Source organism: Callospermophilus lateralis, chromosome 1 (assembly GCF_048772815.1).
Source record: "Callospermophilus lateralis isolate mCalLat2 chromosome 1, mCalLat2.hap1, whole genome shotgun sequence".
NCBI lineage: Eukaryota > Metazoa > Chordata > Mammalia > Rodentia > Sciuridae > Callospermophilus > Callospermophilus lateralis.
In genome coordinates this window covers 200,381,194-200,405,420 of record NC_135305.1, presented here as the reverse complement: position 1 = coordinate 200,405,420, position 24,227 = coordinate 200,381,194, and the positions used below count along the sequence as shown (strand labels likewise).

General features: G+C 42.8%; 1 protein-coding gene, 1 long non-coding RNA gene and 1 pseudogene across 6 annotated transcripts in view; 1 reads left to right on the top strand and 2 right to left on the bottom strand.

The window, feature by feature from the left end:
- Nucleotides 1-16,849, bottom strand: part of Ctdspl (CTD small phosphatase like) — a 109,919-nt gene extending 93,070 nt beyond the window's left edge. For all 4 annotated transcript variants that reach the window (XM_076843687.1, XM_076843696.1, XM_076843672.1 and 1 more), the window contains exon 1: nt 16,771-16,849. In XM_076843687.1, the coding sequence (XP_076699802.1) occupies nt 16,771-16,849 (79 nt within the window). The remainder of the gene's footprint in view (nt 1-16,770) is intronic.
- A 440-nt stretch (nt 16,850-17,289) lies between these two features.
- On the top strand, nt 17,290-22,816 carry LOC143409009 (uncharacterized). 2 transcript variants are annotated; one of them, XR_013092536.1, is made up of 4 exons: nt 17,290-17,362; nt 20,344-20,443; nt 21,301-21,435; nt 22,178-22,816. It is a non-coding gene; the product is annotated as an uncharacterized LOC143409009 (long non-coding RNA). The 2 variants fall into 2 exon arrangements; XR_013092537.1 differs by lacking the exon at nt 17,290-17,362 and adding an exon at nt 18,691-18,719.
- LOC143409007 (small ribosomal subunit protein eS4, X isoform-like) lies at nt 19,772-20,693 on the bottom strand (annotated as a pseudogene).
- Nucleotides 22,817-24,227: the final 1,411 nt, after the last annotated feature.

Below are 24,227 nucleotides of genomic sequence, written 5' to 3'. Positions count from 1 at the left end.
GCATCCCAGGCATCTAGTACAAATGATTTGTGTTGCTCAACAAATGTTTACTGAAAAATTGAATTTGAGATAATATTAATTAACATTAGCTAATTAATATTATATAATAGTAATAGGAAGTGTTTATGTGCTTTGATATGCATTATATATTATAAATCATAATAATAACCATATAAGGTATTTACTGCTATGAAATTAAGGCTCATAGAGGTTCAGTAACTTGTAGAATTCATGTAACTCATAGGTGATGGATGGATGGAATCCATATACAAGCCCATGCCCTGAAATGTTATGCTCTTCTCATCATGTCCTGCATAGATGAGGCAGCAGGTGTCAAAAGAAGGTGACAGGAGTTGGATCTTAGAAGATGACTAAGAATCCATCAGCACATAATAAAAAGGCATCCCAGGAAAGAGAACCAGTACATATAGAGTGGAGTGAAGAAGCACAGTATGTTTGGTTTCAGTAAGTGGTTCACTATGGCATGGAAGGAGATTCCAGGACAGGAGGCTGGACAGGTGGTCTTGGGTTAGTCAATACAATGAAGAACAGTGTAGTGTTTATTGGTCAGTGAACTGTGCAACTGCATGTTTTTATTTGGGGGTCACTGGGAAACAGCTTTAGTCAGTTAGCAGCATGATCAGAGCTATGCTTTAGAAATTCCCGGCCAGCAGCCACAGGAATGAGAGCCATGATGAGGTAGGAGGATAGGTAGATAAGAATGTTAGCCATTTGCCGAGTCTTTGCTATCTCAGAGATTCTGGTTGTCTCTATGTTATTTTTTAGCATCTGTCTTAAAGCTGGTAGAAATCGTGGCTCCATACAAACTGGGTCACATTTCTGATTGAGGAGTGCATTCTCAGGAAAGTTTCACCTGGTTTAAATACCTGGTAGTGCCAGAACTCAAGCCACGGAGAGGATGAGCCTGGTTCTTGTTCTTCCCTTTTCTTTCAGGCTGTGATGTAACCACTTTTTTTTTCTCCCTGCAGACCTTTGTGGACAATCTGAAAGGTGCCCCACATGCCCTCAAGAGCCCAGTCCCTCTCTGCAGAGCTGGGCTTCAGCACATTTATTTCTGTTCAAGTGATATCTGATTCCTTCCTTCTCTTAGACCCTATCAAGACAGTCACTATTTTTGTACTATTGTATAACGATATTTAAACTCAAGTGCCTATTTATCTTATCTTTTACTCTTGTATTAATGTTCTACAGAAGGATACTTGAGATTAGAACAAATTCTCAGCCCCAATGTTAAGCCTGAAAAAACACACTATTACAAAATCTGTTTGGGTAAATTCTCAAAACCAAGAATGGATAAAGTCCTAGGTCTTGCCTTTCAGAATCCCCTCACTGCAAAATGAATAAATCTGCCTTGTCAGATTATAAATGTCTTTGTTTTCGTTTCTGCTTAAATCATGAACAAAATTTACTCAAGAGGGGAAGCTGGGACAATATTAAGTTTCACAGCCCTACACAATAAGGAAGGTAACCATAACTGGAGAAGAGAGTTCATAAGTACATCCACATATATATAGACAATTGATTTTCAACAAAGATTCAAAGTCAATACAATGAAGAACAGTATAGTGTTTATTGGACATCCATGTGCAAACAAATTTACCTTGACCCATACCTCCTATCTTAACCAAAACTTAATCCAAGACGGAATAAATGTAAACCTCCTTTCCCTCTCCCAAAAAAGCATCTAGAAGAAAACACAATAGAAAACTTTGCAATCCTAGTTTAGCAAAGATATCTTAGATACAAAACCATAAGCATGAGCCATAAAAGACAAAACTGGTAAAATGGACATCAAAATTAGAAATTTCTGTTCTTCAAAAGATATTATTAACACCCATTAGGATGGACACCATCAAAAACCAGGAAATAAGAGAGTGGTGAGGATGTGGAGACACTGGAACCTCTGTATACTGTTAGTGGCAAGGCTGTGGAAAACAATATGGAGGTTCCTCAAAACATTACAAACAGAATTACCATGAGGTCCAGCAATTCTATCTATGGGTATAGACCCTAAAATACTGAAAGCAGGGACTTAGATGCCCATATTAATAGCTGCGTAATTCACAAAGGCTAAACTATAGAGGTAACATTGACCAATGAATGGACAAGCAAATTGTGGTATACACATATAAAGGAATGCAATTCAGCTTTAAAAAGGAAGAAAATTCTGACATATGCTACAGCATGGATGAGGCTTGAGGGCATTATGCTGACTGAAACAAGGAGTCACAAAAACACTGTATGAATCCACTTACATGAAGCAACTATAGTGGTTGAATTCACAGAAACAAAGTATGGTGGTGGCTGCCAAGGGCTGGGGAAAAGGGAAAGGGGGAGTTATTGTTCAATGGGTAGCTTCATTTTTGCAATACAAAAGAATTTGGGGGCTAGATGGTGGTGATGGTTGCACAATAGTATAAATATACTTAAAATCTGTGAACTTAATAATAGGATAATAAATTTTATCTTAGGTGTTTTTAAATCACAATACAAAATTAAAAAAAAAAAAGACATTGCTAAGAGAATAAAAAGACAAATCAGAGCCTGGTAGAAAATATTTGCAAAATATATTCAACACAGTACTTGTATACAGAATTTTGTATTTTTTTAAAAACTTTCAGTAATAAGAGATCAAACAATCCAATCAAATTTTTCTTTACTTTTACCAAAGAAGTTGTATGCATGGCAAACCAGCACATAAAAAGAATCTCAGTACCATCAGGGCCCTGGGGTGGAGCTCAGTGGTAAAGTGTGCGCTTAGCATGCACAAGACCTAGGATTCAATCTCCAGCAGGGGTGGAGGGTGGGGCATGGCACTAACAGATGTTTAGGAAAGACAAAAAACCAAAACAAACAAAACAAACCATGACAAGATACCACTGGACAGCCATTAGAATGTCTAAAATATTTTCAAAAAACTGATAATACCAAGTTCTGAAAAGCATGCAGATCCGCTGGAACTGTCATATGTGGCTGATAGAAATGCAAAATGCAGAGCCACAGAGAGTATCTTACGGGTGATAGACACATTCTATCTCAGTTGTGCTGGTGGTTATACGGCCATGTGAATTTGTCAAAACTCACAAAATTTTGTAACCTTGGGTTATACCAAAAAGAGTGATTTTTACTTTGAATCTATCTCAATAAATATATTCAAAACATTTGAGGATTTTACATTTGTTTGTTGACTGCTATGAAATACATTGCTGTAACAAAAACAAAATAAATATGTTCAGCTATTTCCTCAAAAAGGGGAAAGAAAATATGGCCCTGATTGAGGTCTTTGGAACTAAAGTCCATGGTTTTTGACTTGCACACAAGGAGCCAAATACTTAGAACAAATTTATGATATGCTAAGCATGAAAGCTAAATCTTGATCGGAACAGAGAGAGATATACAATTTAAAGCACAGGCTTAATTTTTATTGGTACTAAAAGGCTATATTTATTCAAGCCATGTTGACAAAGTGGTGCCCTTGTGCAGTTTGTTCAAGATACTCTGCAGCACTGAAAGCTTAGGTTAAACTCTAATTTTGAAGAGTAAGAATAGCATCAGTCATCAAATGTTAAGCTGCTTCTTTTCAATTTTTAAAGTGATTTTGTACCAGGATTTTGGAACATTTTGGCAAATAGCCTTAATACAAAGTATAATTACAAAGAAACCTTTCAGTTTTTAACTTGAAGCAGCTACTTAGAATCAACATGAACTGTTACTTATGTGATTACATAATCCTTAGCACCCATAAAGACCACTGTTTATTAGGCCCTGGTTTCAGAAGACTATACCACCAGTGTTTCCAGTCCTGATCCCAAATACAAAAATGTCCACATGCCAATTCAGTGCTACAAGCAGTTCCTGAGCCTTGGCTCCACTGAGTGCTGTTATTTTAGAGTCATAAAGACAAACAGTTGCTAAATTTTATTTTAAATAAAGCACTGAATATGCATTTCCATTTCTTAAAAAAAAAAAAAAAACAAGAGAATGTATGTTAGGGGATAAAGCAAAGAGAGAACTATTTGAAGAAAGTACATTTTAAAAGAAAGGTCATTTAAAATACTTGAACTTTTTAAATGTCTGAAGAGTTAGGATTTTGGATGTGGAAAATAAGTTCTAAAGTATACATTATCCCTTCAATATTACCTAAGAGAATTTCTTTTTGCTTTTTCAGTAGCTAGGTGCTGCTCACCTTAGGATATTACTGCCAAAGGAGGTGAAAAAAATTACAGACGCTGTACGTGTTTCTGGAATCACGTGTGGCCAGAGTGTTTCCTGTTCTCTGCGAGGGTAGGGCTAAAAAGAAAGGCCCAGTGAACCCACGAGCACTATCAGGTAACTCCCTCCCTCCATCCTACTGCCCAGGGAACCAATAGAGAAAAAGCCAATGAGCCTTGGATTAAGCTTGAAGTTGTGTTGTCCTTTCTAAAAAATGCTGCCCTGCCTATCTGAAGAGGATTTCTCCCCAACCTGAGATGCTCTAGTTAAGTGCAGCCTGGGGTAGGTTTCTGGAGCCCACAGATGTGTTTCCAGGGCAGTCCGGACTAGAAGCAGGCCTTTCTAGTCACTGGTCAGCAAGCCCTGTCTGTTTAAATCCAGAGACAAGGTCTTCTGTTTACCCCAAGAAAACATTTCTATTTACTTACATGGATGTTTTCTAACTGAGAAATAAAATGAAAGATATCAGGTTGGACATATTTGCCAAACAAACAGAATAACAGATCAAAATGCATTTAAGTTAGGATACTTATGAACTTGAAGCTAAAACTTTGGTGTTAAGACCAAAGCTTATGAGTGCATCCTTTTAAGACTGGTGAAATAACAGTTGTCACTGAAGCCCTACTGATCTAGACTTGATTTCACTGTTATTTCTCTTTTGAGGAGATAACCAAGAGTCTCAAAGCATTAACTGATTTTGATTTTTACATTGGTCATTAGCACAATATTGAAATAAATCTTTAAAATGATAACTTTCCAGCCCTAGTCTTTAAAATATTTAATTTGGATAGATCTAAAAGTTAACCAAGGAATTAAAAAAATGGAGCAGACATACTTCTTTCTATTCTTTCCACTAAGTGCAACTAAGAACCCTGGACATGATAAACTGAGCAAACATAATAAGACTCTGAAAGGTAAAGAGAAGAAGACAGATCAGCTATGGACCTGTGGCCCAAGGAACAACATGACAGTGATTTCTCTGGATTTTCTCTTTGCCTTTTAGATCTGAGCCCTGGAGTTGAAGAAGTTGGCTATGAGGGAAAACCAACAGTTGCACACAAAAAGCTTTCTACCTATAACCAAGGGGCAATCTAGCAAGACTGAAATTTTTCTGATAATAACCACTCTGCTGCAACCAACTTCCCTGCCCCAAAACTGGAGGCCCATCCTGACCCAAGCCAGCAAACACTTCAAGGGTACTAAGAATTCCACCTTTCTCAGTGTGCAACAAGGTATCCCATCACCCCTGCTGGAGTGCTGTCAAAGAAGGTCTAGGTGTCAGAGCAGGCTGGTGACAAGCCCCCTCCTCTGGCAGCAGTGTTAAGTGGAGAATGTATGGCCAGCTTGAACTTCTACCCCCACATGGCAGTAACCATGTTCCCTGTCCAACTGAGATAGTGTCAGAGGAGGCCTAAGAAGAGTCAGGGCTTTTGCAACACCATTGGCAATGAGATCAGTACCACTGCACTTCAGTAGAAACCTTATGGAGGCTGAACTCCCTTGCCCACCCAGCAAGAAGTCAGAGAAGTCGGGGGTGGGGGTGGGGGGCCTTGAGGTCTATCTCTACCTGACAGCAACAAGGCATGGCTTCCTTTCTCTGCTGGAGCCACATCAGAGAAAACCAACTAAAAACAGAAGGTTTAAATAAGCCCCAGAGTCTCATGACATGATACAAAAATACCCAGGCCTCAATTGTAATTCACTTGTTGTAGCAAGAATGGGGAAACCTCAAACTGAACAAGAAAGGACAATCAATGGATGCCAGAGACACTACACTTATCTAGCAAAGATTTTTAAGCAGCCAGGATAAAAATGCTTCAATAAGGAATCAGGAGCATTCTTAAAACAAATGAAAATAGAAAGCCTTAGCAAAGATACAGTTTTAGTAAGGCAGAAGGCATCAAGAATAAACAAATAGAAAATTTAGAACTTCAACTGAACTAAAAAATCTCAGGGTATGAATGCAATAATAAAAAATCAGGAAAAAAAAAAAGAAAAATCAACAAACTTGAAGATAAAACAGAAATTACCCAATTTGAACAAGAGCAACTTCTTCCAAAACTAAACAAAATACTCTTACCATATAATCCAACAACTGGGCTACCTGGCACATAGCCATATGAGTTGAAAACTTATAACTACACAAAATTTGCTGATAAATTTCAATAGCAGAACCTTTATTTATACTTATTAAAACTTAAAAGCAACCAAGATGTCTTTAGGTATAATAAATGGTTGTACATCCATATAATGGGATATTATTTAGCACTAAAAAGAAATGAGTTATCAAATCATGAAAAAACAGGAAACTAAAATGCATATAAATGAAGAAAGCTAACCTGAAAAAACAACATACTGGATGACTGCAGTTTGTATGATAATTCCAGAAAATGAGAAATCAAGCTGGGTGCCAAGGTGCACACCCATAATCTCAATTACTTGGGAGATTAAGGCAGGAGGATTGAAAATTTGAGGCTTACCTAAGTAAGTGATATGAGTTCTCAAAACAACAACAATAAAAAAATGGATTGGGAATGTAGCTCAGTGATAGAGAATCCCTAGGTTCAATCCCTACTACTAAAATAGTGGTTGCTGGGAGTTGGGAGAAGAAAAGGATGAATAAGTGGAACATGGGCAATTCTCTGAAATTATTCTGTAGGGTGGATATATGTCATTATACATTTGTCTAAACCTACAGAATGTATAACATCAACAATAAGCCCCAATAAATACTTTTGGATGTTGGATGTCAGTGTAGATTCATCAACTGTAATAAATGTACCATGCAGGACAGAATGTTGAGTGTTGGGGAGGCTGTGTGGATGTGGGGTCAGGGGCAACAATGAATCCTGCTTTCTGCTCAATTTGGCTGTGACCCTAACCTGCTCTAAAAAATAAAGTTTATTTTAAAAAAATTCACTGAACTGAATGAAAATGAAAATACAATGTATCAAAATTTGTGGGACACCAGATATGGCAGAACTAAAAAATCTGAGGCACTAAATGCATATATTAGGAACCAGAGAAAGTTTCCAATCATCTGAGCTTTCCTCTAAGAACCTAGGTGTGTGTGTGTGGTTGGCGAGGGGGAAATAAACTTAGGGGAGAAAACAAACCCAAATCAAGCAGCAGAAAATAAAGACATAAACAAATCGATAAAATTTAAAACAGAAATAATAATTAAACAAAGAGCTATTTTGTTATGAAGATAAAGAAAATAGAGAGGCTTCTAGTAAGACTGACCAAAAAAAAAAAAAAAAAAAAATGGTGGAAAACACAAATTACCTGTGGGCTTATTACTACAGGTCCTAAATGCCTCAAAAAATAATTACTTAATGAAACCATGAACAACTCTATACATACAAATTTGACAACTTAGATGAAATGGATCACATCTCAAAAAATAAGAACTGTCACAGTGGTGCAAGTCTGTAATCCCAGCGGCTTAGGAGGCTGAGATAGGAAGATCATAAGCTCAAGGACAGCCTCAGCATCTTAGTGAGACACTAAGCAACCTAGTTCTCAAAAAATAAAAAGGACTGGGGATGTAGCTCAGTGATAACACATCTTTGATATAAATCAGTATTTGGTACAAAAAAAAAAAAACTATTGCAATATACCAAATATAAAACAGATTACTTGAAAAGCTCTATAAGTATTTTGAAAACTGAATCTGTAGTTTTAAAACTCTCCCCAGGCCAATATGATTTCACTGAAGAATTAATGCCAATTCTACAAAATCTTTTCAAGAAAATAAAAAAGGAGGGAACAAGTCCTCTTTAATTCCTCTTTAACTGGCTGATATCAAACCAGTTAAAGACAAAGTCAAAACAAGAAAAGTGTTGACCAATACCACCCACAGATGTAAAATCCTTTAACAAAATACTAAGAAATAGAGTTCACCGACAGAATTATATACCACAACCAAGTAAGACTTATTCCAGGAATGCAAGGCTGGTTTGATAACCACAAATTAGTTCAATCTGTTATATTAACAGACTAAAGAAATGGAAAAAAAAAATCACATTATACTTATTTAGGCGAAAAAAAGCATGATAAAACTCAACATCCGTTGTTGATAAAACTCTCTGAAAACTTGGAACAGAGAACCTCCTCAAATTGGTAAAGATATTTAAAAACACCCTAAAGTTGACATTATACTTAAAGGATTGAATGATTTCCCCTTAAAACTGGGAACAAGACATGGATGCCTACTCTTCCAGTATTATTCAATATACTGCTGGACATTCTAATCAGTGAAAGAAAGAAAAAATAAACAAAATCAAGGCATACAAATCAGAAATGAAGCAATGCAATCGGTCTTATTGATGACATGTTTGCCTACATAAAACTCTCAAGGAATCTACAAAATAACCTCTTATAACTAGTAAGTGAGCTCCACAAGAATACAAGTATACAAAAATCTATTGTATTTCTACATATTAACACTGAATAATGGAACATTAAAATTTAAAATACAGTACAATTTGTAACTGTCGGGGGGCATATCCCAGATGTAAATGTAATAAAAAAATTAACAGGACTTGTTTAATGAAAACCATACAACCCTAATGACAGAATCAAAGAAGATATAAATAAATAAAGAGATGTGTTCATTGATTAGAAGACTTAAAATAATAAAGATATCAATTTTTCTCAAACTAATATACATGTTTAATTCGGTTCTTATAAAAATCTCTTTTTTAAAGTATAGACAAGTCTATTATAAAAGGTGTATGAAAATGAAACAATTTTGACAGCTAAAATAATTTTGAAAAAGAACAAGAGTTGGAGGGATCAGTCTACCCTATTTCAAGACTTATTACTTAGCTACAGTAATCAATATTGCATGCTACAGAAAGAAGGATAGATACACAGACCAGTGGAGCAAAATTTAAAAACCCCAAAACAGAACCACACAGATATGCTCAATTGATTTTTGACAAAGATACAAAAAAATTCAGAGGAGGAAAGATAGACAGTTTTTCCAGATATGCAGATGAAGCAACTAGAAATACAAGGGGAAAAACTAAACCTAAGTTTCATAGCTTATTAAAAAACAGACTAAGAAGTCAGGTGTGGTGGCATATGCCTGTAACCTCAACGGCTTGGGAGGATGAGGCAGGAGGATTTTGAGTTCAAAGCCAGCCTCAGCAAAAACAAGGTGCTAAGCAACTCAATGAGACCCTGTCTCTGAATAAAATACAAAATAGGGCTGGGGATATGGCTCACTGATCCAGTGCCCCCGAGTTCAATCCCTGGTATCCCTCCTCTGCCGCAAAAAAAAAAAAAAAACCAGACCAAGAAGCGACTTGGAGGTTCAAACAGTAGAATCAAAAGTTTGAGGCCAGTCTCTAACTTAAGGGGCCCTAATCAACTCAATAAAACCTTGTCTCAAATGTGGTAAGCCATTGTTGTAGATTGTGGCCGCCATTAGAAGATGGCGCCGGCTTCCACTGTGGCCTGTGGTAAACAAATTCTTTTGTGGAGAGTTGGCACGCTATCCCTTGCCACCCTATAAGAAAGATCCACGTAGCGGCTTAAGATTGGTACGTGGGAGGCTTTATTAGGCTGTGCTTGGGCGCTCGGGAGGAGAGAGGGGGTCACTAAAAGATACTTTAATCAAGGCCTGAATAAACTGCTGAAAGAAGATTCCTGAGTTGCGTCTTCCTTGCGGGCAAGGGGTCGCGACACTCAAAATATTTATTAAAAATAATAAAATACAAAGAGCTAGGGATATAGTCCAGCTGTAAAGTGACCCTGGGTTAAGTCCCCAGTACCAAAATAAATTAAACAAACAAAACGGACTCAAAATGGATCATATGCTTACATGTAAAATGTAAAACTACAAAACTTTTGGAAAAAAAGAAAAAAAAACAGTAAAAAATCTTTGGGATCTGGTGCTAAGCAAAGAGTTCTTAGACTTGACACCAGAAGCACAACCAATAAATTGCACCATATCAAATTTAAAAACTTTTGCTCTGTAAAAGACTTTGAAAGAGGAGGAAAGACAAACTACAGGGGAAAATAAACAAGGAGGGAAATGTATTACAGTAGATGGGGTAGAGAGAGAAGATGGGAGGGGAGGGGAGGGGAGGGAGGATAGTAGAGGATAGGAAAGGTAGCAGAATACAACAGTTACTAATAGGGCATTATGTAAAAATGTGGATGTGTAACCGATGTGATTCTGCAATCTGTATTGGGGGTAAAAATGGGAGTTCATAATCCACTTGAATCTAATATATGTAATATGAGATGTCAAGAGCTTTGTAATATTTTGAACAACCAATAAAAAAAAAGGTAAAAAAAAATAAATAAATAAAGTTATAAGTTCTGATGAAAAAAAAAAAAACTACAGATCAGGAGAAATGTTTGCAAACCACATATCTAAGGACTAATATCTAGAATATGTGAAGAATTCTCAAAACTTGACAGTTAAAAAAAGAAGAAAAATCCAATTAGAACACAGGCAAAAGATAGGAGGGGACATCTCACCAAAGACGATATTTAGAAGGAAAATAAGCACACCAAAAGATGTTCAATATCATTAGTCATCAATGAATTGCAAAATAAAACCATAATGAGCTACCCCTACACATCTATTAGGTAGCAAAATGGTACATTTACCCAAGAAAACATTTTGGTAGTTTCTTTAAAAAGTAAACATGCAGCTACCATGTGACCCGGTAACTGACCCGTACTCACTTGTGGTCATTTTACCTCAGAGAAATGAAGACTGGAGTTCACACCTAAAAGTTTATACCAATGTTTATAGCAGTTTTATTCATAGTATCCAAAATCTAGAAAATTAAAAAAAAAAAAACACACACACAGATATCCTTCAAAGGGCGACAGTCAAATAAATTGTGGCATATCCATATCGCTGAACACTACTTAGCAATAAAAAATGAACAAATTCTTAATACAAGTAACAAGCTAGATGCATCTCCAGAGAGTCATGCTGAGGCAAAAAAAAGCAATTCCAAAAGGCTGCATATTGTTTGATTCCGCTTAAACAACATTCTTAAAATGACAACATTTCAGAAATGGAAAATGGAATAATGGTTGCAAGTGGGTTAGGAAGGGGTTAGGGACAGGAAGAGACCAGGTTTGGCTAGAAAGGGCAACATGAAAGATCCTCCAGGTAGTGGAATTTTTCTGTCTTGGCTATGTGAATGTCAACATCCAGACTGTGATGCTGTTATCATTCTGCAAGACGTAAACACTGGGGGAAACTGGGCAGAGAGGATAGGGGAATCTCTGTGTGATCTCTTATAACTGCATGTGAATCCACATGATCTCTAAATAAAAAGTTCAACTTTAAAAAGTTAAATCAAACGGAACCTATTCAGATCTGTTCTGTCATCTGAAATAATCTTTACTTCTAAGAGTCTTCTCTTTGCTATAATTCTGTTGGCATCCAGATGTTAAAGGTTTCTGTTTTAAGGTTAAGAGCTACAAACATTTGCTTGTACCTCCTACCTTGGACCAATGTATCAAACAAACTTGCCTGCAGAAATCTCATCAGGGAAATGTATTAGTTCACCAAATAATTAGCTGTTTAATGAGCACTGATATGTTCTTGCTAATATTGCATACTAATTGAGGTTTCTTGGCTTTGTTTTATTATTGAGCAATTCCCTCAAACTATTTCTTTCCAAAGAGCTATGGGAAATTTCCTATTTATTTATTTATTTATTTATTTATTTAACGTGTTATACATGACAGCAGAATGCATTTCGATCCATATTACACATATAGAGCACAATTTTTCATGTCTCCGGTTGTACACAAAGTAGAATCACACCATTTGTGTCTTTATACATGTACTTAGGGTAATGATGTCTATCTCATTCCATCTTTCTTACCCCCCATGGCCCCTCCTCTCCCTCCTCTTTTCCCTATCCAAATTTCCTTTATTCCTCCCATGCTCTCCTCCCCATCTCCATTATGGATCAGCATCCTCATATCAGAGAAAACATACGGTATTTGGTTTTTTGGAATTGGCTTACTTCACTTAGCATAATATTCTTCAACTCCATCCATTTAGCTGCAAATACCATGATTTTATTCTCTTTTAATGCTGAGTAGTATTCCACTGTGTATATAGACCACATTTTCTTTATCTACTCATCTATTTAAAGGCATCTAGGTTGGTTCCACAATTTAGCTATTGTGAATTGTGCTGCTATAAACATTGGTGTGGCTGCATTTCTGTAGTGTGCTGTTTTTAAGTCCTTTGGATAAAGTGATGCAGCCAATATGGAAATTTCCTCTTTAAACTAAAAAAAAAAATAAAAAAAAAAAAATAAAAGTCAAACACAAGTATATTTTCATTAATATTTAAATAAAAAGGCAAAGTTCTATCACTTCCCAGCCCAGTTCTGTCCCCAGAGATAATGGTAGTTGTCAGTTTATATCCTTTACCAGATTATTTTTGTGTATTTCTTAACATATATACAGTTATAAGTGATTTTTTTAACAGATAGGATCATATGGTTTATATCATTCTTCAAATTCTTTTTCTCCCTTTAAAATGTCTTGGAAATTCACATGTCAGTATGTTTAGATCTAATTTAACTCATTCTTTCCAACAGCCTCATAGAAGTCTGAAGAACTGAGGTACCATGGTCTAATTATTTGCCTGTTGACACAGAATGGTTCCAGTTTTTGCTATTGTTAAGCAATGCAGTCATCATTGAAAATCCTTGCACACACTTCTTTCAGTGAAAATAAGATTATTTCTCTGAGAAACTTAGAAGGAGAACTGGGGCTTCAGTTCAGCCAACTCTGTCAACTGGCTGAACCTGCAACTGTTCCCTCCTGTTTCTAACTTTCTCTCCTGCCTCTTATAAGGAAGGGAAAGCTGGAAACACTTTCCTTACTTTGCTTGCAGCCAGGGGAGGCCATGTGATCCATGAACAAAAATTTGCTGGGCAGTCTCTAGAAATCCTTTTGCTTTCCAGAAAAAAGGGAAAGACGTGACTGGCACTGTCTTTTCCCCTGCCCTGAAGGTGGCTAGTGTTTGGAGGGGTTGCAGCCATGTTACAACTTGAGGGAAAGTCAAAAGAGAATCACTGGGACACTGGCCCTAATAACAATGAGCTGCTAAACCAAAGCCAGCAGTAGCCTACTTCTAGACTGCTTATTATATGAAAGGAAGAAACAACTATTGGTTTAAGCCACAGTTAAGTCTGGCTTTCTATTACTTGCAGCCAAATGCATTCCTAACTAATTCAAAACTAAATTACTCTTTTAAAAGTCTGTACTTGCTTTATTTTATCACAAAGGTCTATTGAGTACCTATTTCACAAACCTTTATCTACTGAACATTGACAGGTTTAAATGTTTATCCAAGCTGACACATGAAAACATTTCACATGAACAGAAGGCCATATATTCATTGGCCTTTCAGATTTTCTCCCCTATTATTTTTTCCTTCATATCTTTTGTCTATTTATCTACTGTACTGTTTGACTTTTTCTCATTGATTTAAAGAGGAAATTTTCAGATAGCAAAATACCCTGAGTTAAACTTTTGGGAAATTCTTCTTTGCATTTTAACTCTATCAGCCAAATCAAACATGACTGTAAGAAATAAATCTTGCATGACAGGCGAGGCTGACAGTGACTGTCATCTCTGAGCGGTGCCACCACCATGTGGCAAAGTGTCAAGAAGAAATTCAACTCATGCAAAACACTATAGCTTGTACTTCATACTTCCTTTGTAAATCTACACTGACAGAAGGGTTTACAGGATAGTGACATATTGGTGAAATAGGCACCGTCCTCAATGGACACATCTCTTTTGACCCTCACATGAAACCCAAAAGATGGTCACTATTATTCCTATTTTACAGAATAAATGATAAAAGTAATGATTTCAAACCAATTGTTTCTTTCCTACCACAAAACTTCCAAACATTCCAGGCCCAATATTTAAATAAAATATTAATATTAAAATAAAATAATTGTTTACTTCCATTTAAAATAATATAAAATATATCATGCCTCTCTGGAGATATAATATACTTAAGCTAGAAACATTGCTGAGCCTGTTCTTTTTTTTTTTTTTTTTTTAGAGACAGATAGAGAATTTTTAAAATATTTTATTCTTTAGTTTTCAGCGGACACAACATCTTTGTTTGTATGTGGTGCTGAGGATCGAACCCGGGCTGCACGCATGCCAGCCGAGCGCGCTTGAGCCACATCCCCAGCCCTGAGCCTGCTCTTATTAATCTGAATAAACTGTTTCAAAATTTCACTCAGGTTTATTGTCACACTACATATAACCAAAATTATACCTATTTTTGAAAGTAAAAATGTTACCTCTTCGGCTGAGTAGAATTTTAATGCTTCAATAGAAGCATCTACTTAGCTAACCACCCCACCCTAGGACAGCAGGTAAGGAATTCCCCTAATCAGTTAACCACCTACCAGTCTGACCCTGGAAAACAAAAATAGGCTATTAAAGATATTTAAAGATTGTTATGAAAAACAATGTAAATACGCTGAAAACAAGCACTATAGAGTTTGGATTGACTGACTCTGCTTTAAAAATCTTAGCAGTCAGAGGAAAAGGGAAATGTGGCAAAGCGCCTGCTCCTGAAGTTAGGTGGGGGCAGCAGCAGGGCTCAGGTTCTAAATATTTCCCTGCATTATGCACACCTCTCCCAACAAGACCTGAGGATCCTCTGGCAAAGCATGACACAAAGCACTCAATCCACACCAAGTAAGGAACACAGGCAGCAAGCATCCTGCCAAACCTTTCCCGGGAGAAACACCCACCTGGGTTCCCCACAACACAGCCCCTGTGGCAGAAGGCCAGACCACCCAGGTGCTACCCACATGGACCCCAGGGGAGACATGGGCTTCACCCAGAGCACCTTCTTGCAAAAATTTTTAGCCTATCTCTAAGACATAGAAAACTACTTGGGAAAGTTTTAATTCTTTATTTTGTATGAAAGAACACCAATCTGCAGACACATCTGTTTACAGTCTACAAAAGTGCGAATGGGTTGACAAATCCCCATCCTGAGGGCATCTCTGATAGTTCCTTCTGTTTCCCTGGTGGTTTGTCTAGGGGCCTCTGTTTGGGAAGAGGCAGTTCAACATTCCTCCCACCCCCACCCAGATTCCTAGTAGGAGACACACTCCTAGCTCACTGGTACAGAAAGGGTGGAAGCATGTGGAAAGAAATCTGACTCTTTTCCAAAGTCCGCTGTGGCCAGGTCAGCCCTGGAGAGGGCAAGGGGCCCTGGAGGGTCCAGGTGTTTGCACAACACAGGGCAGCAAGAGTGAGGCAAGCTTTAGTCAACAGGACAAAAAAAGCCAGATTACTTGGCCCTTCAAAACAGTCTGTCCAAGCCTCAGGACACCAGAGGGACAGTAAGCAAGGCACTTGAGAGAGGGGGGCACCAAGTCTCTAAGGAGGCAGAGACAAACATAAAAAGAGCAGGAAGAAAACAGAAGTGGGGGACTGGGGCCAAAATCAAACCAGATCCTGCAACACAGCACTGGCTGAACCCTTGGTCAGATCTCTGGGAGGGGATACTTCTGGCACCTTAAGGACTCCCCAAGTGCCTGTTAGAGCTGGGTCAATAAAGGACTGTGGGAGGGTTAGGCCTTGTAGATCCTCCCAACAGACTGGTGGCCCCCAGACAAGAGCCCAAAAGAAGGTATGGCTCAGCACTACTCCTCCTCCCCCCACACACTCTAACACTTCCACAGCCAACTAAATATACACTGACACATGGCCTCACTGTCTGATGTGCACATACATCTGTATGCACAGGTTCATAGTTAGACATGTAGATGCATATACAGCCTCACTGTGGATGAGTGACATACACACCCTCCCAGTGAAGGGACATAACACATTCAATCTGCTAGTCAAGTGTTGGGTGCTACAGGCATACAATCACACATATACACAAACTCTGTCGGAAGTGAACACACATACAATGTCACTGTAGGCTCCCACTACTGAACACACATTGCACAAGCTCTTCGACCAGTACATTCAGACCTCTACATAAGATACATGCACAAACTCTCAGCCTGTCAGGCAAACATGCACTCAAAACCTGTTAGGTGCGAGCCCCCAACCCCCACCCCACCCCCGCGCGTGAACGCGCGCGGACACACACACACACACACGCACACACACATATCCTTACAATCTCTATTATGGCATGTGCAAACACACATGTAAGTGCACACACTCAACCTGTCAGATGCTCAGCACACCCACAACCTCTCTATTTAGTGCACACACACCCTTTCCTATGGTTCTGTTAGGTGCACACATGAAATCTACCCGCGCACACACACGATTGATCACAACTTCTCTGCCAGCGCATGCACACGCACACTAGCTCAGTCGGCACACGCACACTCTGCTCCAGGCGCATCCCACACCCACGCACCCTCCTGGCCGGGTGCACCCTCCTCCAGGCCGGTGCCGGCGCACACAGTGAACTCCGACAGAGCGGGTGTGCACACGCCCCCCACCGCAGCTGCCCGGGCCCCTCCTCACCTTTCTCGCCCGCGCCAGGCGCCCGGCCCTCGTCCTCCTTGGGGTTGGTCACCTGGGTGATGATGGCCGGGCCGTCCATGGGTGCGCGGCGCGGCGGCCGCCCGCAGGCCCGGCCCCCCGCAAGCCAGGCGCGCGGGGGCGCGGCGCGGGGGGCGCGCGGGGGCGCGGCGCGGGGGGCCGCTCGCCGCCGCCTCCTGGGCGCGCCAGCCGCCCGGCCCCGCGCTCTGGGAGAGGCGGCCGGGGCCCGCGCCCCAGCTCCCGCCGCCGCCGCCGCCGCCGCCGCTGGGCTTGAGCGGCCGCCGCCTCGTCACCATGAACCCCGGAGCCGCGCCCGGGAGAGCCGCGCACGAGGAGGCGGAGCGGGAGGCCCGGCGCCGCGGGAAGCGGGAGCGGGCGGGCGGCTGAGAGGGAAGGAGCGAGCGAGGAGCGAGGGCGGGCGGGCGGGAGGGAGGGAATGAGGGAGGAAGGGAGGGAGGGAGGGAAGGAAGGAGGGCGGGTGGGTGTATCCCGGCCCGGGGACCGGCCTCCACTGCCGCCGCCGGCGCTGCCCGCCCGCCCGGGGGGAGAGGGGCGCGGGGCCGAGACGCGGGCGGTGAGTGGAGGCGGGAGGGGGCGTCCGCCCGCAGGGGGTGGGGTCTGGGGCAGATGGGTGGGGCGCAGGCTTGGGGTGAGGGGGCGTCAGAGGGGTTCTGGGATGGGTGTCGGGAGATCCGAGCAAACGAATGGAGTGAGGGCTGGGGGATGAGCCTGGGGCAGATGCGTGGGACGAGGGGCGTGGGGGTGGACTGGCAGAGGCCCGCTGGTGTGTGGGTGGCATTCAGCGCGGTGTGGGGGCCCGGGGGCTGAGGCGCAGCGAGGGCACCCGAGACCGGGTGTTTACCCGGACAAGGCCCGAGTCTCGTAGACATCTGGGGTCGGTAGGGGATGCTGGGTGAGGGGCGTCCTGGCACTGTAACCGACCCGCCAGGTGCGTGGGCGCGGAGGCCCGGGCTGCAAGGCGGTGGTCCTTCACACCTAGGCTGCCCGCGGAGGGGTGCGAGCCGGACTCTGGGACACTGAGCATCAGGGGAATGCGGGAAAGTTTCGGTGAGATCCGGGAGTGACGTGGGGTGGTAGAAGGGTCCCCGGATGCGAGAGCCACAAATGTCCCACCGGGAAGTCTGTAGACGAGGGCAGAACCCGCATCAACACTCGAGCCAAGCCCGCTTGCGGGGCGGCAGGACTTCGAGGATCTACCCCCTACCACGTGGGGGCGTCGACACCGAAAAGACCTGGGCAATGGGCATTTCCGGGTGATCCGCAGCTAGGTGGTCTGGGGGCCCTGTTGAGGGCTGAAGAATGAAAGGGGCCTCTGGTGGGCCGCGCTGGGCAAGGAAGGTGCATGTGCTGGGAAACCGTCCACGGTCAGGCCTGGGTCGACGGCCAGAAAGTGGACAGGACACTTTGTCCGCCTCGGAGGGTCTCATCCCTAAGGCATCAGCGCATTCTCGTTCCAACTTGCAGGACACATTCACTGCCCAGTAAGCCAGTGGGCGGGGCAGTGCCGCAGGAGGGCGGGTGGTGTGTGTGTGGGTGCGCTCTCGCTCACTCTCCACCAATCAAGAGAGCTTGGGCGGGCCGGCGGAGTGTGACGTAGGTGGGCGGGGCTGAGTGGGCGGCCTGGCAGAGAACTCCAGGCCTCGGCTCGCTGCCTAGAGCGCGCGCTTTGGGCCTTGAGGGTAAGTCCTGCCTGAGCTCCGGGACTTTAAGCAGGCGAGGCTGACAGGACCTTTCCAAATTTTCCGCCTCCCGCAAGCCTGGATCTAGACTCAGTCCGGTCATGTGCTCCCCCGGGGGAGCAGTGAGCCTTCCCAAAGTTTTAAAGACACTTCCTGAAGCGATTCTGCTAGAGGTCAGACCTCACTCTCCTCTTTGGAGAGACCTGGGACAGGGCTGCAGAGATTAGGCAGGTAGGAAAACACTTAAGCAAACCTGCTGTGAAATGTAATTGTTAGTCAAGAGGTGGTGGGTCAAATCCAAGACCACAGTGGCATTCTGGCACTGCATGGAGGTGGGGATGGAGGGCTGATGACAACTGCCCTTGAGATATGCTCACCCATGAGTAGCTGTTCTTCAAAGGACAACTTTGGGATCCCAGTGAGTAACCTGGGGCAGTTGAGCCAAGAAGATTGAAATGCCTTTTTGGTTAGGAAGAGAAGCCTAGGTTTAAGTAGACTAGGCTCCAGGGCATGACCTCACTAACCTTCCCAATTACAGACTGAATTAGGTTCAGGACACCCAGGACTTCCCTTATCCCAGCTTTTGATGCCCCTTCATGTTCTGAGGGTGTGACTGGCTATGTGGCCTGGTGAACTCAGATGTTCTCTGAATTCAATTGAAAAAGACTACTGATTTCTCTTGTAGGGATACTAGGGTGAGCAGTGAGTGAGGTTGCCCCGAGGAAAGAACACTGGACATTGGGATCAAAATTTGAAATGGCTAGGTTTAGGGTTTTGGTGATGGATAGGGCCCAGATCAAGCAAAGCCTTCTACACCAGGAAACACATCTGGGCTTGATTTAGGGAGTGGGGGATGGAAGTGACATAATCAGACAGTGTTTAGAAAATTTCTGCAGATTAACAGAGTGTGTTGGGACAATGCAAGAGGCAGGGAAACATACAGAAGATGATGCATTAATATATAAAGAAGATGATGACATTTGTGGGGATGGAGAGGGCTGGGTAGACTCCTGATATATTTTGGAGGGAAGATGAACAAGTCTTGCCTACAATTGAGTTTGAGGAATGAGGGATGAGCAAGGAGGAAATGGCCTCCTGTTTTCTGTCTTGGGCACCCAGGTAAAGAGTTGAGGGTCCTCTGAGATGCTCACTGCATCTGTCACTTCCAGACTGCTCCTGACTACCCTCCATACTTGAATTTCTCCTCCATGCTGTTTTTTCCCCTCATCCTGCTATATTTTCTTTAATTAAGTATAAGGCATATCACCTAGAGATCATTTATTTCAACCACTGCTCTGTTTGGTTGTAAGTCTCGTCTCTTTCTTCAGCAATAGTAAGGCAGATTCCTTTTCCTCATGGAAGAGAAATCCATGGTTTGTTTCCTTTGCCAATAACAAAAACGTTGGAGAGCTGGGTGGCAAAGCTGTTGCCACTGGCATCTTTCACATGAACCACATCAAAAGAGCCAGGATCAATCTATTTATCTATATATCTCTGTCTATCTATCTCTTTCTCTTCTTCCCTGCATCCCCCCTCCTCCCTCCCCCCTGCCTTCCCCGCCTTCCTCCCCCTTCCCCCTCCCTCCCTTTTCTCTCTCTTCCTCTCTTTCTCTCAGCAGTCACACCAATTCTTCCCAAATTAGCACCTCCAGTTACCATACACATGTTACCAGTGTCAAACTTGATGAAATCGGTAATCTTGCCAGTCTCCAAATCAATCTGAATGGTATCATTCACTTTGATTAGGGGATCAGGGTAGCAAATGGTTCAAGCATCATGAGTCGCTAGAAGAGGGATTCCTTTTATGCCCACAAAGATCTTTCTCACTTTGCACAATGTGTACTTGGCCTCCTCAGGTGTAATATGATGAACAGAAAAATGACCCTTGGTGTCACAGATCAGACAGAAATTCTTTCCAGTCTTATCAATGCTGATGACATCTATAAAACCGGTGTGGTATGTTATATCAGTTTGGACTTTGCCATCAATCTTAATGAAATGCTGAATGCAAATCTGTCTTACTTCATCTCCTGTCAGGGCATACTTAACTCTGTTCCTTAGAAAAATGATGAGAGGAAGATGTTCTCTCAGCTTGTGGGGACCGATGGATGGATGAGAAGCAAACACACCAGTCGGTTTAATCCAGCATCCAATACTTTGGAGCTGCTACCCACTGCTTCAGATGCTTCTTGGGACCGTGAGCCATGGCTGCTCTAAGCACAGAAAGAGGCCTCCTCCTTCCTGTGTGCTCCATGCTGTTCTTGATCTGCTTTGTCTCTTCTCTGTTTTTTGTGTGTGCTACTCTGTCTTTGTATCTCTGTTTTGCTGACTAGCTTTACTAGACTATCTAGCTGGATTAGTCTTCCCAGATCCTTTCAAGAGGAGGCAGCAGGTCTCCTGCTGAGAAAGGAGGGAAGTAAGATCTAGGCAGAGACTCCTGGTGGTTAGTCAAGTGTTTACACAACAGATCCTGCCCACAGGTCTCTATTTTGGGGTCACTTTTGGACATGAATGAGGTTCTGTAGACAGCAACCCTACTCTCCTGTTGTGCACTAGGCCCAGAGCCTGCAGTCAGTCCCAGAGGGGTATGCATCTGGTGCCTTCAGTGTGCCAGGCTTGGGTCAAATACAGTGCACAAAGCACTCTAAGGGGCCCACAGCTTAGTGGATAGAGTAGGCAGAGGAAAAAATCAGTGGGCAGTAGAGTAGAGCTGATTTATTCTGGCAGTAGAGGGAGTCACCATAGAAGAGATGATGCTAAAAGTCCTTTTCAGAGGTCTCAATTTTCCCAGTGAGAGGAAGTTTTCTATCCAGGATCCACAGAGAAAGCTGCATCAAGGAGCAGTACGACATGATGAAGGAAGAGATTGGGGTCCTAAAGATCCAGTTGACTTTAGAATTTAACCTGCATAATATGGAGCCTCTGATGATTTCCTGAGCAAAGAACAGGTACCATTTAAGAAACTAGAGCAGATCTGTGGGTTGAAGTGAAAACTCAAATCAGTTAAGCAACCGTGGGGATGCTATTAGGTCATGTAACCAAAGAATGGTTATATACCAGGCTGGAATGGTCTGGAAGCAGTGTACCTGAAACAAGGAGGTGGTAGTCCTTGGTGGGTGGGTGAGGGGTGAGAAATTAACTCCAGCTGGACCAGGAAGATTGAAGTGTTGCTAGGAAACCAGACGGATAACCTAGATAACTAGTCTTCCCACTCAAGATTCTATAGGACATCATCTCTAAGGGGTCTCCAACAGCTATTCTTTTGCCCTTGACACCCTTGTTTCTTCAGTATCCCTATCCTTCCTTACCAATACTAGCCCTCACCATCACATACGGGTTCTTTCAATCAAATGCCTATGTCCATGGACACCTAGGGCTTCCTATTTATCTTCTCCTATCCTTGTCACCAAGGATGTCATCCACCTGACCCAGATCTTACTGTTGTACAGCATCCTTCCCACCGACTGATATTACAAAAAACAGGGCCTCAAATGGGTCAGTGGTCCAGCAGGTACAGCCTGCCCCCTGGTGGCTACCATGTTGTAAGGTCTTTGTGGTGTTTAGCTGGATATGGAAAAAGACTTGTCTACCCGCCAGCTCTTAGGGGTATGTCATAGCCAGAGTGGGTCCAGTCATATCTCCCACTCCACCAAGCTGACACACACTTCTCATCTTGTCACTTTTCCCCAGGGTATTAACAGGAAAGACCTCAGGAATGTGAGGACCTGTGTGCTTGTCTGGAAGATTAGAGAGCAGGGGACCTGGAGTGATGTGCCCCATTTGGCAGCCAGTCTTGGAAGAGGGAGTTGAAAAAGAAGCGTGGACGCTGGCTACTGGCATAGGAGAAAAGGGCAGCCAGCCAGGACTCCTGAGCACTGAGGAGAAAAGGACAAAGTGTTTTGGGAATTTGAGGGCAAGACAAAGTCTGATCTGAGATAGACTCTGAACCCTTGGGGCTGAGATGGAACATTATCAGGGTACCCCAAAACTCAAGAAGACTCGATGAAGAATATGCCTTTCTCTTCCCTACTACCCGCAAAATTCCAGCCTTGCCCTACCCAGAGAACTTTTGTACAAAAAAGAGCACTGCCCTAGACTCAGCCCCAGGGACCCTGGCCCCACCCTGAAACCTTATTACAAAGGAATAGCCCCTGGAGCAATGTAGGAAGGCCCTGTGTGCCCTCAGCCCAGGAGTGGTTTAATCTCTTGAAAGAATGGAGTCTTGGTCTGGGGTTGTGGCTCAATGGTAGAGTGCTTGCCTGACATGTGTGAGGCACTGGGTTTGATTCTCAGTACTACATACGAATAAATGAATAAAATAAAGGTCTATCAACAACTTAAAAAAAAAGAACAGAGTCTTTAGTTGATTCTGAGCCCCTTGAGGTGGGACCTCATACTTTTGGCCACCACATGGATTGTCCCTTAATGCCTCTTACATATCTTAGGTACCAGCTATCACCTAGCCAGGATGATAGAGGCTACTGTTGCTTCGCTACTAACATCTATGCTTCTCTCACCCAAACTTCCCAGGTCCTGAGGTCTGGCTCAGTCACAGGTTTCTGGTGGTCTCTGCCAATATGGGCTGGGTTGGATTGCAGGTAGACAGAGCAGATAATGGCCAAAGTTTGCATTATTCCCAGGCTGCTGATAAGCACAATCATAGTGCCATATGTGTGTGTATATGTGTGTGTGTGTGTGTGTGTGTGTGTGTGTGTGTTCGCACGCTTGCACAGCCCCACTGGAAGGAAAGACTGCTGCCTTCTCAAGTCATTTATAGTACCAGCTTTGACAGGAGGCTGCCTGTGGCAGAACCTCCCATTGGCACCATTCCCATGGGTGGGGCCCTGGTCAGGCAGCTTTGGCCTTAGATGCACATCTTGGCACATGCGGCTACATGCTCACTTGCACACAGGCTCATATACATGTCAGGACACAAGGTCCACGTGACAAGTTCGAGTCTGCCCAGGCTGGTTTCTCTATGTTGGTGTTGCCTGTTTCCCTCCCATCTTCCCAAATGGCAGACCTGACAAGCACTATCCTACCCCTTCGGCTGTCCTCAAATGTAGCCTCCTGCCCTCTTGGTTCTGGACAGACTCTCAGAGCCTCCCTTATGTGCATAATCACAAGTGAGAGCAAAGGAGCCATTAAAGACAATGTCTACTTTTCACCAGGACTTACTGGGAGGTCTTAGGGAGAGAGGGCTAGGCCTCTGGGGATGTCCCCTTCATGCCTGCCCACTTTCTCTCACACACATGCAACAATCCTTCTGTGGTTTCCTTCAACACACACTCAGGTACCTCTGTGAACACTGTCCATCCACCCCCACACTCTGCTAAACATGATTCTTAGATGGGGCTCTTAATTCCAATGAATAGACACTGCCTATCCAGCCTGGCTCTGATCTTACTGTGGCCACAGGGGTTGCTCCCTATGATCCACATCTGAGTGTTGGCTGAAATGTGTCAAGAAGGAGGTATAATAGGAATGCAGAACTGAAGAGGCTGTACCTTAGTGAGACAGGCAACAGGCAAGAAGCTTCCTCTCTCTGGGCCTTGCTTCTCCAGGAAGGATCATGCAGATGTTGCCCAGAGCCCTGTGGGAATAGTGTAGAATAGAAGAGGGCACCTGTCCTGTTTTGAACCTGGAGATGGGACCGAGGACATAAATGGACATTCTAGAACCATTAAAAATTATTTTTATGCTGAATATGGTGGCACATGCCTGTAATCCTAGCAACTCA